General features: G+C 42.1%; 1 protein-coding gene across 5 annotated transcripts in view; it reads left to right on the top strand.

Annotated features, from left to right (window-relative positions):
- Positions 1–13,843, top strand: part of WDFY3 (WD repeat and FYVE domain containing 3) — a 2,538,776-nt gene that overhangs the window by 2,310,614 nt on the left and 214,319 nt on the right. For all 5 annotated transcript variants that reach the window (XM_069630405.1, XM_069630406.1, XM_069630403.1 and 2 more), the window contains one exon: positions 12,772–12,951. In XM_069630405.1, coding sequence (XP_069486506.1) covers positions 12,772–12,951 — 180 coding nt within the window. The remainder of the gene's footprint in view (positions 1–12,771; positions 12,952–13,843) is intronic.

Here is a 13,843-nt window from a genome sequence, read left to right as displayed (position 1 = left end):
TTTACTGATGAATTACCAGTCTCCATAAGAGAGTGTGACATGTCTTTTCCATTATTGTATTCACGACATACACCAGTTAACATTCTAGGAAGAGATTTAGTGACGAAATTAAATATGGCGATTTCTTTTACAGATGAAGGCAAATTTATGTTGGCATTTACAGGGCAAATGGTTCTGCAAGGAATGCCATTAGAGCCAGAAGTCTTTCTTTGTGGGGTATGCGTTTTGTTGACATAGCTACCCGGCTTAGTGGGAAAGATTATGAGAATACCTGATGAGATTTTGTTCAGGCCACAGATACCTAGGGACGAAGATGGGGGACAGACTATTCCCCTAGAGTTAAATGCAGCTATAGTGCGTGGGGAATTGCCCATGCTCGAAGGAACAGATGATGAGGGCAGGCCATGGAGAACAGTGACTGCCATCGGGGAAGGGTATAGATTGACTGATGTCACTGACGAGGATATGTTTCGAGATGATTCACCAGATGATGTCATATTCAAGATGACTATTATATATTAGATTAGAATAGAGAAAAGCAAGATGCCACAGCAAAATGGTGGTATTTTTAAGACTATATCAGCCCTGAGGGAACAAGGTATTTTAGTGACGTCAGAGTCACTGTGTAATACTGCGATGTACCCTGTGAAAAAATCGTGTCGTGGAGCTTCATACAAGACATGAGACCAATTAACCAGATTGTAGAGGCAGAGTTTCCTTTAGTTCCGAATCTGATGATGATATTGTATAGTATCCCAGCAGAAGCACAGTATTTTACAGTGATTGTCTCAATCCCGTTGCATAAGGACGCCCAAGACCTTACGTCATTTACGTTACGCCAAATCAGATAATATTGATTTGAAAAGTATTGTGCTGCAGTACGTAGATTATATTTTGGTTTGTAACACGACAAAAGATGAGTGCAGACAAGATTTCATTCAGTTAATGACTATCCTAGAAGACGAGGGATACAAAGTGGATAAGGAGAAGTTGCAATATTGTCAATAAAGAAGTGTTGTACATAGGTCAGTTAATCTCACATGAGGGCAAGAGGGTCAACCTGAAAGAGCTGAGGCAATTATGAAAACCACAAAACCGCACACAATAAAACAAATGCAGCAGTTTTTGGGATTATGCAACTGTTAGAGTGTGTTTATGTGATTATAGCTCATACACAAGACCCCTTTTGCAGGCTTTGAAGAAAGGGCAAGTGAATAAGAAAATAATAGAATGTAATGAGGAAATGGAGGAAGGGTTTGAAGAATTAAAGAAGCAATTTGTACAGCTCCAATTTTAGGAATTCCCAACTATGATGAGGAATTCTTTTTGTTTTCACATACGAATCGGACAGTCATGACAGTGGTGCTTACACAGAGAACTACATTGGGGTACAAACCCCTGGCATATTACAGTGGGATTCTAGATCCAGTTATGAGAGGGCTCTTATCTTGCGAACAGTTGCTGACAGCAGCCGCGTTCGCAATAGAGAAGTCTACAAGTATTATGATGGGGTGTTCTATGACATTATTTGTTGAGCATGCTTTGTTTGCCATTTTGGAGAAACCTAAGGGTACATTGACATCTCAGAGGGCTTCTGCGTATGAGGTAGTTATATTGAATCTAGCTATCAAAATAATTAGGTGTAAAATAGTGAACCCTGGCATGTTTGTAGCTGAGCCTGTGGCAGAGAGGGGCATGTGCATGATTGTGCTAACTATTGTTCTATGATGACATTCTGCGCATAAAGGAAAATGCGCTAGCAGGGGGAGATTCTCTTTATTGATGGGTCTTCATTCAAAAATTGATCAAACTGTTGGGGAAAGGCGTTCAGGTGCTGCCGTGGTGAGGCATATAGCAAACAGGGAAATTGAGGTTGTAGCAAGTGTAAGACTACCGTCTCACTTTTCAGCACAAGTAGCACAATTGGTGGCGCTCATTGTCTCGCTCGTGAAACATGCAGGGCAGGAAGTAACGGTGTACAGTAACTCTGCCTATGTGATATCAACTGTGCACACAAGGCTAGCACGTTGGAAAAGGAGGGGCTACCTCTGAGCGGATGGCACCCCAGTGCCAGACGCAGCATTATTAACCAGGCTTATTAAGGCACTACAACTCCCAGTAGCCATTGCAATAGTAACCTGCGCAGCACCTACTAAGCAAACTGACTTAACTCTCGCAGGAACAAAGCCACAGATGGAGACGCCAAAAGGATTGCATATTCACCAGATATTTCAAGTTTTGATACTCCAGATGTAAAGGAAAAGGTAGTCACAATTATGATTGTAAATGAAGGGTTTAATCATTTATCAAGAACACAGTTGATGGAGGTTCAAGGTGGTGCACCACAGGAAGAGCAGGAATTGTGGAAACGAAGGGGGTGTTCTTTGTCCGCCCGTGAAGCATTGTGGCGACAGAACAGCACTGGAAATCCGGTGATGCCTGTAGCCTTGTTAAGGGTAGCGCCTGAACAGCTGCACTACCCTGCGCATGTAACTAGGGAAAGCCTTGCAGCAGCTATTGCAGAGGACTGGTTCATACCGAACCTGTTGGAACATGTTGCATTTTATGTTGTAAATTGCATCATATGTCAAAAGTTTATCGCTGGGCATACACTGCGAATGATCAGAGGAGGGATTCCTCAACCGAATGGTCCTTTTCAGCATTTTCATATTGACTATGTTGATATGCTGCAAGTATGTAGTGGATATAGGTATATGATAGTGGTGGTGTGTCCCTTTTTCAGGTGGATCGAAGCAGGTCCTTGTACACACCCTGATGCCACTTGCCCAGCAAAGTTTTTAGTCAGAGAAGTCTTTCCCAGATGGGGGGTATATGAGGTGTTGAGATCCGACAATGGGTCACATTTTGTTAATGAAGTATTTGAACAGATTAGCCCATTGTTTAGTATAAAACACAAGTTTTCTTCTGCTTACCACCTGCAAGCGAATGGGATATGCGACAGACTCAACAGTCTCCTTAAAGAGAGAATTGCAAAATTGAAATTGACATTAATGCAAGGGGCAGCCAGTATAGCCATCCCTTCTTCATATGCTTTAAGGAATCCACCTGGGTCGGACCACCACTTCACACCCCACGAGTTACTGACAAGGAGGCGAATGAGAATGCCTTTGTCTCGATGCCCAGAAGATGTTAGGAATTAAGTTACGTGCTTATTTAACATGTATGACCGCTAGTATCTCTGTCATTTCAGATCAACTCAAGCACAAAGGGAAAGTCGGTCTCAGGGCACAGATGAAGACCATTCAGCAACTAAACTTCAAGAACTACTTCCTGTACCTAAATTATTTGTCGGAGATTCAGTCCTAGTGCGTAACTTCACAAGGAAGTGAGACAAGCCCCGTTTTAGTGGTCCCTATATTCTTGAGCCCATTACTCACTCAGCAGTAAAAGTCTAAGAAATGCGTCTGGATCCACTTAAGTGACGTAAAGCCTTTTAGGCTGGTGAGACCGAGACACCCCCAACTGTTGATTCAGAAGCAAGGCAAGAGGAAGTTGTTCAGCGCATGCAGACTCAATCGAGGAAGAAGGACGCTAAGGTTGCTGATTAACTAAATGCAAGTGTGCATTTGCACTCTGGCTCACTCCGGACACTCTTTATAGATATTATAGCAGGAGTGCAAAACAAATTCTTGAGTCACAGGAATCTTTGAATTGGACTTTGAAAGTGTTGATGTTCTAAATATGCCAAATCTGAAATTCAAGTTTGACGACTGGAAACATGAGCAGTTTTTAGATTCATTCCTCACTGAGGTTCACTTTGGTTAATTCAGATGGTCCTGTCAGATGCTGATGACCATAGACTACTTCTCGCTGTCTTTGTTTACATACTTCAAGATTATCCTGCTCTTGTTGGGTGTAGTACTAATATACGTATTCTTCTGCAAGATCCTAAAAATGACCCTGCAATTATGAGGATGCTTATGGCGATAGTTGAACAGATTCTACAATTACCTGTTCGTTTAACAAGGCTGCCTGATTAAAAAGTTTTTTTTCCTTCCTTAAAGCAGTACACAGGCACAATGAGGAATGTTGGGAGTGGTACAGTTTCGGAAAGTGAGCAAACTCAATGATGTGTGGAGAAGTGTAAATGGGGGGATTAATGTATTGGTGCATAATATATGTGTGCTTAACGTTTATTATTGTTTTTCTGATTTTGCTAATCCATACTGTCTACTTCATTGGTCCAAGCAAGGTAGAAGTCCCTTCGATTCTTCCCAGTCCAGTGACTTATGCAGATTTATCTATTACTGAAAGGCTAGGACCATTTGTGATTGTCCCTACACCAGTGACACGTGTAAGTTCACCCATTTCGCTGACAAGTGTTCCTATGTTTCCCCCTGAAGGAAGGACCCTTATTGGTGTACTTCATGCGCATATGCATGCACCCTGCTTGCCAGAGGGAGACACAGTAGAAGCACAAGGGAAGACGATTATGAGCTAAATAATTATCTAGACAGTACAGCACATTTGGGGAATAACATGTGGTATCAGCACATGAAAAGGATGGGAGGAAGGATATCCAAGGAGAGTTGCTATGGTTGTGCTTTCATACCTTATGCCATGGGGAATTCTAAGATATTCATAGCTATAGAAATAGCAGCCCAGAAAGCGTGCTGCCTGACGCAACCTGCACTCTGCCATACAAGAGGTCAGTTCCAGGATCAAACGGCATCCTTGGTATGGGTGACTGGGATGACGGCTCCAGAAGAAGATGATTATGTGCAAGATTTGAAGACCAGAGAGAAATCCCACACCAGAGATATCATGTGCTAAGATATGAACAGCCTGGAATGAATGGAGCTGGAATCTGATGGGAAATAAACAAAAAAACTCAATTGTCAAGGAAAGAATTATGATGACATACGAAGATGCAAGGAGAGAGGCCATCTGAAAACCAAGGGAACAGTACTTTCCCCAGACGGATGGGAGGAAGGCCTGATTGTGTGCAAGGCGCCAGCACTTACAGGATACTATGAGCCAGTTATAGATACTGCAGAGAATGAATGTGGACGCATCAGTGGCCAAAGATTGCAAAGTTGTTGACATGGGTTGACGACTGAGGCCTGTTGCATATAATACCTCTGGCTAGTGCAGAGCTATGCCTCAAACAATGGCACAAGAAAAGTTGGACTGAATCTGCAGTGTGGCCGAATTTTCAATGTACCAGGAATAAAGGATGGAACAGTAGTGATAATGGACCACTACTGGGCCTGGGGATCCCAAGCATATATGAAGTTGCCAAAAGACTGTGGTGAGGGCTGTGTTCTATAGTGATTGTCCATGTTCCAGCATTGGTGATTCCAAAGAGTGACCTGAACATTGGGGAGTTCCCAAAGAAGATACTCACCTGAGAAAGAGGAGATCAGTTGAATTTCTCAATCGAACAAAGAGGGAGAACTACTTTTCAGCTAAATCCATAGAAGCTTTTGATGCTATTCTGAATGAACACAGGTTGGTCAGTCAGACTTCAGCAGTATTCACAACAATCTTCATGCCAGGGATCCAGAAGATGGTGAATGCTAAATGGTTACAGATTACCAGATGGGAGCTCCTGCAGATGATCAACACTACCATAAAGGGATTCAACGCTGTCAAAGAAGAATTGAGAGCCATAAGACTGATGACACTGCAGAATAGATATGTCCTGGACATGATTACAGCTATGGATGGGAATTGTTTGTGCCAAAATTGGAGAATCATGTTGCACATTCACACCTTCTCATGACCCACTGCTTGAAAGCTTTTTAATCTGAAAATTGCCTTGCATATAGCATCAGCTCCAATTTTCAGTGGAAAAGAGCTCCTCCCGACTTTATTTCCCACCTGAAAGGCCTTTATGACTTTAGATTTAAGGAAGCAGGTACACTTATACGCACAGATGCGGTCAACCATCTGTCGTTTCGAATCGCCATTTACTCCTGCTATTAATTGCCATATTAGCCTGGAATTACAGCCACATAGCGTTGAGAACATCTTTTGCCACCCCAGGGTCATTTTAGCTAACCTCTTTGTCTTGTACCAGTTCCGATACTTATTTTTGATCTTTCCCATCCTGGCTTCACCCTCTAGTTGTGCCCCCACCCACCTCCCCCATTTGTTTAGCTTTTCTTATCTGCCAACACATTTTCCACTTAGCGTCTCTGATATCTAAATCAAATGCATATTTATGTTGGCTAGTTTGGACACTACTAGGTTTATTAGCCATTAGACCGGCTTCCAATGCAAGAGAGCGTATGCGAGCAACCATTTTGTTCGCTTCCATGTTCGCAATATTCCTGGTTTCAAATTTGAACAACCTGAATGCAGCATTTGAGGCCTTGTCAATGTTTCATGGTATCCAGCCCAACCTATTCCCAGCTTTATTAACCCCTGCCCCTGAAGCACCAACCAGGCATTTTTTTCAAATTTGGCATTCTCAGCGAGAGGGTCAAAATATGATGATCAATGTAGACTGTGCCCTGAGCCACCAATGAAACCACCTTCTCGGCACATAGATTACTGCCAAAGAAATAATACAGTGTGGAGTTCCTCTTTGTCATCTGCTAAGTGTATTAACATGTTGTAGGAGAACATAACTTCCGGCCAACCTTTGCCCTGTTTATTACTCTCCAAATACTTGCATGGGGCAGAAACAGGCTGAGATATAGATGTGTTGAAACGTATGCTAATCTTCCCATTGAATTCGCCCACTATTACAATAGGATTCCTAACCGAATATTGATTCAGGATCTGCCTCATAGATTCCATGTTTTGACGATGTGCTACAAGGTTTGGCGGATTATACAGATTAATCAATACTATTTCCTTATTCCCCTCCTCTATTGCCTTTCCCTCCACCATCAGGCTTTTGATGACTACCACGTATCCCAGGTCGACCACTGTAATGTCTATTTTCGAAACTTGCCTCTTTCATCAAACTCAAGTATCAATCACACAAGTTGTTACCCACCTCAAGACTTGCTTGGTAACTGGATCCGAAAATGTTGAAGCGAAGACAATGAGGTTCCTCCTAGGGACCCCTATACCTCCGACTCCGAGAGTCAGGACGCACAGGAACCCCCAGGGAAAACCCCCAATGGGGAAAAAAACCCTGTGTCGGGCTGCTAGGGATCGTAGAGTCCTGAAACCAGCCGGAATAAACTTCCTCTGTTCAGGCAAGGAGATGATCGTCAATGGACCCGTAGAAATGAAAACTGTGTAAAATAATACACAAAGTGACAGGCTGGTGAATACAAGGAGTGGAAGTAAGAGAAATAAAAGTAAACAGAAAACATGGATTACCTGGGTCTTATCCGGTCTATCTTAAGGTAAGAACAAGACGAAGCAGGAATTCTGTCCTGATTCTATAAGGCTAAAGAAGGATAAGTTGGTTACCCTTCCTATAGTATGTTACAAACTGTCTTACTACCTAAAAGTGCCTCCCTTACCGTCTTTGTGATTGCAACAAAGAGAAATCCCTGTCCTGTACTTCCGGGTAGAATATCCTACTGATTCCGTGGCTATGGCTGGGGTCGGTACTGCTATTGTAAAGATAACAAAAATAGCAAAGAATAACTAATAAGAGTATCCATCAGAGATAATGATTAAGTGGAGAGCAACAGACCACTGAGCGTAGTGTACCTGTGGAAATCACAAAAGGAACGAGGAAGATTCGTAATGAAGAAAAAACCTTTGCCTGCAAGCCCGGTGGGGTTTTCTAGCGTAAAATAAGAATAAGAATACACAAAAGAGAACAGCGTTAGAGGGTGGTAGTAAGGAGTAGGAAATAGTGGTTAAGGCAGATGGAGATCTATGCGAAACTTACGGAGCGTACAGCTTGTCGTAAAGAGAGAAGCAACGCGTCTTGCGACGGGTTGGGTGTCCGGATATACTGTGCGGAAGTCAGGGGGCGTGGTCAACCTTCGGTTGAGATCTGGAGAGAACGCTAGAGCGTTACAGCCCGTTCCGTAGATACCCGGAAGTGTTTAAGCCGTGTTCGAAAGGCGGCAAAACACTGCGGAGACCAAATTAGGTGTAACAATCACTTGGTCTCCACTAATTCCCACGGATCCCTCACAGTAACGAAAAGACCACCCTTTGGTCGCCCAATCGAGCCCTTGGTTGCCAGGATTTGGGAAGTGCAACAGCCATCACATTCACAGTTTGAGGTCACCCATATCTCTTGCAGTGCTACAATGCAAAAGAATTTCATGTGGGCCACGAGCCCAGTCTATTGCTTCTGACTAGGATTCACAAAATAGGCCTTAAAAGCCTTAGGTAGCCATTGCCAGTTCCCTTCATCTTTCTATATTCTCGTAGCCTCTTGCTCATTTAGATTATTTACCATGCTCTGTTCATTTCTCTTCGCAATCGCACCCTGCGTCCCAGCTATAGTCTGAGTTACCTTTGGTCATACTTCCTTTGTTTTCACCTCTGTGTAACTTACTTTCACCTGTGTATTTTACAGTATTTATTTGTATTTTGCTGTGACAATAACCCAGTTTAAACAGGTCAACCTCCTATTTTAGTATATAATCAACACTGCTGTCAACTCTGAACCATGTATTTGAGGTCACATTTTTCCTGTCTTCTAGTTGGTCATCTATCAATATTTCTGTATTGATTGCACGCAGTGGTACAACGCGCTGTAAAATAGTTAATAGCACCACCCTATTTACAAGAGGGTGTTTATCTATTCCACAAATCGATCTTATTTGTATAGCTCGCACAACACCCTCCTTAAACATATTCTGTTTTTGTGCTTGATTCTCCACCACTGTGCTCATCACTTTGACAGTATTCAGATGGTTTCTCTTTGTGGCAAGGTCATTTGTTTGAATGGCCATCGCGCCTTTCTCACAAGCAACTTTTTGGTTCGTTTCACTAGACTTTCCCACACCACTCATTACTTTTTCCATTGTTAGGCTCAGTCAATCTTTTCTTAGAAAACAAGCAATGGATTGCTTCCAACACACAATCATTGACAGTCCCCATTTTGGCAGCTCTCTGCTTTTTACGTAGTTTTCTCTTAACTTCACCATCTGTCACACCATTCATCTTATTCACAGACTCACCAATTGCAGCAGATATACAGAGATATTGTCTGTCAATCTTTTTCTTGGTATTAATCTCGCCTCTTCTAGTCACACCAGGTTCACTGTCGGTTACCTTATTGCTATTCTCTTGTATTGTAATGACACAGTTATTTATACATCCATTTCTAAGATTGCACAGGCAATTATGTATGATCCACAAAGAATGTGTAATCTGCTTTTTTTTCTTTTTCCTATTTTTAGGACAACTTTGAACTCCCTTATCTTTTATACTATTGAGCATTTATACTATTGGGCGTTTCTATCACTCATTTGTTGAACTGTTCGCTCTTTTCAGTGTATCAAGCTATTGTCTGTGGCAACATATCGGCTTGACTTTTACCTCTAAAGTCTATAACCTCCATGGGTTCTTTCTCTGCATTAACGTCCCTATTGCTCATTATTACATCTGTGTTCCTCCCACAGTCTTTGAATGTTAGTCTGCCTCGGTTAATATTTTTATGTAGCTGCAGAGACTGCACATCGATTCTTTTCCACTCTCTCGCACTTCTCAACTAGCGTACTCTAGAGATTTTCAAATATTGTAAACATTGCTGATGATGTTACGCTCGTGTTACTGTCACTCCGCACTGATGATGCATTTATACTTGTGTCAAATACCTTTGCAAAATGACAGGCTCCCAGTGCCAACCTCAATAGGTATATGGCCTGGCTCTCACTCCTCAGTACTTATCACTATATTGGACACCAGCGTTACTATCACATTGCGTTATGGCTTTGTTTTGAGTTGCAAACACTTTCTCTTTATCGCATTCGCTTCCCCGATCAGAGCTATAAATCTGTCGGTATTCAATGTTCACATCATGTTCATTCACGTGATGATCTCCTAAACACACATCATGATCAATATCTAGAGTATTCTCATTTCTATCATCGGCCACAGCATGTAGCTACATTTTGACTTTTCAATGCTAAACAGGGTAAACTAGAATTCTGTAGGCACTGAACATCACTAGGTGGCTGTTTCATACCATCGACTACTTCTGCATCTTGTTCTACACGTTCCTATCTCATTTGTGAGTGACTGACTTTGCTCACATTGCTCAATTATCTCAGTTCTTTCGGTAGGGCATATCACTCTTTCAATCAGTTTTTGTCCAAGACATGGTAGTGAAGCACTTAGTTCAGATACAATCTCTTCTTCCACTACCACCTCCTCATTAATCGACATTATACAATTTTGACTATTAATCTTTGTGTAAAAATTAGTTATTTTAGCCAGATTTGGTACATTTTTCACAGGACTGCCGATTATCCTAGGCACAAATGTACAATTGGCTCTACGTGGATATGCGCGCCCCAGGGACAATACGGTGGAATGGACAGGCTGGTGTTTATAAGACTGCATGTTACTTCTCACACTTGTAACGTTTTCAACTACTTTTCCATGACCCCCTGAATTCACACCTAGATTTTCACTGTTGTCCTATATAGCTGCTTCTTTCATTTCCTCTGCCAATGACACATTAGGCTTCTGCTCAGTTACAACCATACTTGAGTTTCCAACTGTGACTGTTGAACAAGCCTACATACTCATTTCTATAGTGCTATATACAAAGGTTCACCTTGAGCCCCCTTAGGTCGTCAATCACTAATGTCAACTGTGCCAGGCGTGTTTCCCTTGAGACTCTCCGATCTCTTATGATATGATATGATATGATGTGGCATTTGTAACGCGCCTATACACAAGTGTTTCAAGGCGCGACGATGCAGGGAGGGGGAACAAAGGGGAGACAGACAACGATCCTACTAGGCCAGGTATCATTCAGATCACGTACATACAATCACCGAGACCAGCTTACCAAGCACCACTAGCAATTATCATGCCAGATCGTTGCTATTAAAGGCACCACCCATAAACCTCTTTGGAACTAGCAGTAGTTAGATGAATCTTAACAGCTCGAGACACAATTTTAGCCGATATGGTACCGCTGTTTTTATTCTTCAGGCTCACGTCACATGCCACACCCATGAACCCAGCAAACAGCACTTCCCAGCACTTCTCAATGCGTGTGCCCAGATGCGCGCTGCTCCTCGGTTTTATGTGCTTCCAGGGTATTGTGGGCGGACCCAATATTCCACAGCTGATTGTGACTAGAACAAATAATAAAGGTGTTCTTTAAATGTCTGTTTTAAAAGTCTGTATATATACCAATTCCGATGGGCTGTTTCCACACGATTTTACCAAGTTCAATCAATGTAGCATTTCCATGTCACTCGTCTCACAAGGGGAAACAGATCTGCAGCCAACGGTCTAACGTGCCACCACACGGCACATCCGAGGCCTTCTTGATGCCCGTATTTTTCCATTCCTGAAGTTTTTTCAGGAACTACCGCTTAGAGTACCCACTTGTGGGCCCAGGGGTAGTGGGTTATTCAAGATAATTATCTTAATGGTCCTCAGTGGTCCTCAGTCTCATTGGGTTCTGTAGGTCCCTGACAACCGTGTTTTGTCTTCGACTTACATTAACCTCAATCCATCTGTACTTCCTTCCTTCCTGGGGAGTTGGGCTTCGTACCTGGCACTGGAACTCTTCTTGGGAGTTTTCTGGCGTCCCTTGAGGCAGGTTTGGGCCTTCTCTGTACCTGTGGGTGTAAAACTTGGACTTGCTTGGCTTTTCACATAACAGCAGGTCTGCCTACATGCTTTATCCTACTGATTCCTATTGGACACCATCCATACCTTTGAAAACTCCTTTTAAGGTACTTACTTGAACAGTTGCATTTTTCCTGGGTCCCCCTTTGCTTCGTTGAGTCATCTCACCCCTCCCTTCCATCCCCCATATTTGTTTTTTTAGCTTCTACTCCTGTACATTTGGAAATCGTGGTATTCAACTCCTGCCACTTGTGTTAGTGTATGATTGCTTGATACACACGTTTCCTTCTTTGAAGTGTAATATGACCATGTGGGTTTTGAGTATTGAGACTAAATACATCCCTAACATTGGTAGCCATCTTGGCTTTGCTGGATATTGTGATCCTGTTTCCTGCCTCTAGGAGTTTTAGAACTGTCTAGTATACATTTGTAATGTTCCTATTGCGACGTGCTGATAGAGAGTATATATATGACCTTAATATAGTGTATATTTTCGTTATACTAGTGCAGCTTATTCTTTGACGGTCCTCTTGGTAATAACTGTGCTTCAATGCCAGCCTTCCTGCCTGACTGCTCCCTTACAGCTACCATTTGAGACACTGTTCTCTCTTTTTGGGGGAATCTTCCTAACAGTGACACATTTCAAGTGAATGAACAAAACACGTGTCATGTGTCAGCCTAGTTTGGGAGAAAAATGGGCAAGTTAAAAATGAAGTCCTGCGTTGGGAGCAACAATGCCGATTCCAAATAAAATAGTAATCTATTAAAAGCGGAGCATTGGTTTCACGACGTCTTAAATGTGAAAGGTTTCAAATCCAAAGCTGCACAGACCGATAATCACCTTGCTGAAATCATGTTTACCTCATAGAATGGAAAGAGAATTCTGTAAAAACAAATGCAATTCCTTTGACAATAGTCCCTAAAAATGTGTCTATACCCCTTTTCGGCACAATATAATGTTTATTAAATGTTAACATATTCAGGTTTCTCTTGTCCATATGTTTATGTTCACCACTTGTGTTTACAGGTAATGTTTTCTCATTTTTTTTCTCTCTCTTACAGGCACTCCTCGGCCACACCGATACAGTTACATGTGTAACAACATCCCTAGCCTATCACATCGTGGTCAGTGGGTCACGTGACCGCACTTGCATCATTTGGGATTTAAATAAGTTAGCGTTTGTGACACAGCTGCGAGGTCATAGAGCTCCAGTGTCTGCCCTTTGTATTAATGAATTAACGGTAAGAGCAACTCAGTTATTTACCTACTGGAATTAGAGCCATATTGAGAGCTGTGGGTTCAGAGTTACGTTCTGCCTATGCCCTCAACAGAGTTTCATTACATTTGTTTGGTGTACAAAAGTTGAAACATAACGTTGCACAAATATATTTTATCACAATGCATTTCATTTTTGCTAATTTATGGATTGGCTAATAACGTTTGCCTTCTCAAACTAATCCAAGCCTAAGCTCCCTTGTTATGATCAGTATAAGTAATCGACTCCTGTACTTTACAAACATGTGCAACAGCATGATTGTATGCAAACTCCAGATTGAAATGTATACGTGGCACAGATTTTGGAATAGCAATTGCAGATACATGGGCAAACTTAAGTTGTGTAGAACGGTGGGTACCATCAGGCCCATCTATGTTTATAGATACATTTTTGTCATGGTATCTATGCGAGAATCTGAATTAAAGTTAACACACGGGCACACAAATGTCATGAATAATGTTATGCTTTCTCCAGTGATGCTTGTAGAATTTACAATTGTACATGAATGCCCAATTCCATGTGCGGTGTAGCCAAAGTGACGTTTACTACAAGGATTCTAATGTAGCAAGGACATCGTCTAGTGGGTAGTCTCACTACTGGAATAACCTTTGCAATTCCACCATGTGCCTACACAGTTGTGACTTTGCCCAAGAGTAATTTTTTGCACTTTTCAGGATCGAACTTACATGGAATTGGCAAACCTAAAATATGCTATTGTGATGAGCTCATCTCACGCAGCATGCAGTCCATATATGCATCCCATTTAACAGGTTGCACCTGAAGGTGATCCACTGTTGGTATCCGCATAAGATGGAGATTTACTGGAAACGGACATACAGATGTGCATCAGAATTCTA

The sequence above is a fragment of the Ambystoma mexicanum genome, chromosome 6q, assembly GCF_040938575.1.
Source record: "Ambystoma mexicanum isolate Mex_15411 chromosome 6q, UKY_AmexF1_1, whole genome shotgun sequence".
Lineage (NCBI taxonomy): Eukaryota > Metazoa > Chordata > Amphibia > Caudata > Ambystomatidae > Ambystoma > Ambystoma mexicanum.
Note: the sequence above shows the minus strand (reverse complement) of the source record. Positions and strands in the feature narration are given on the sequence as shown.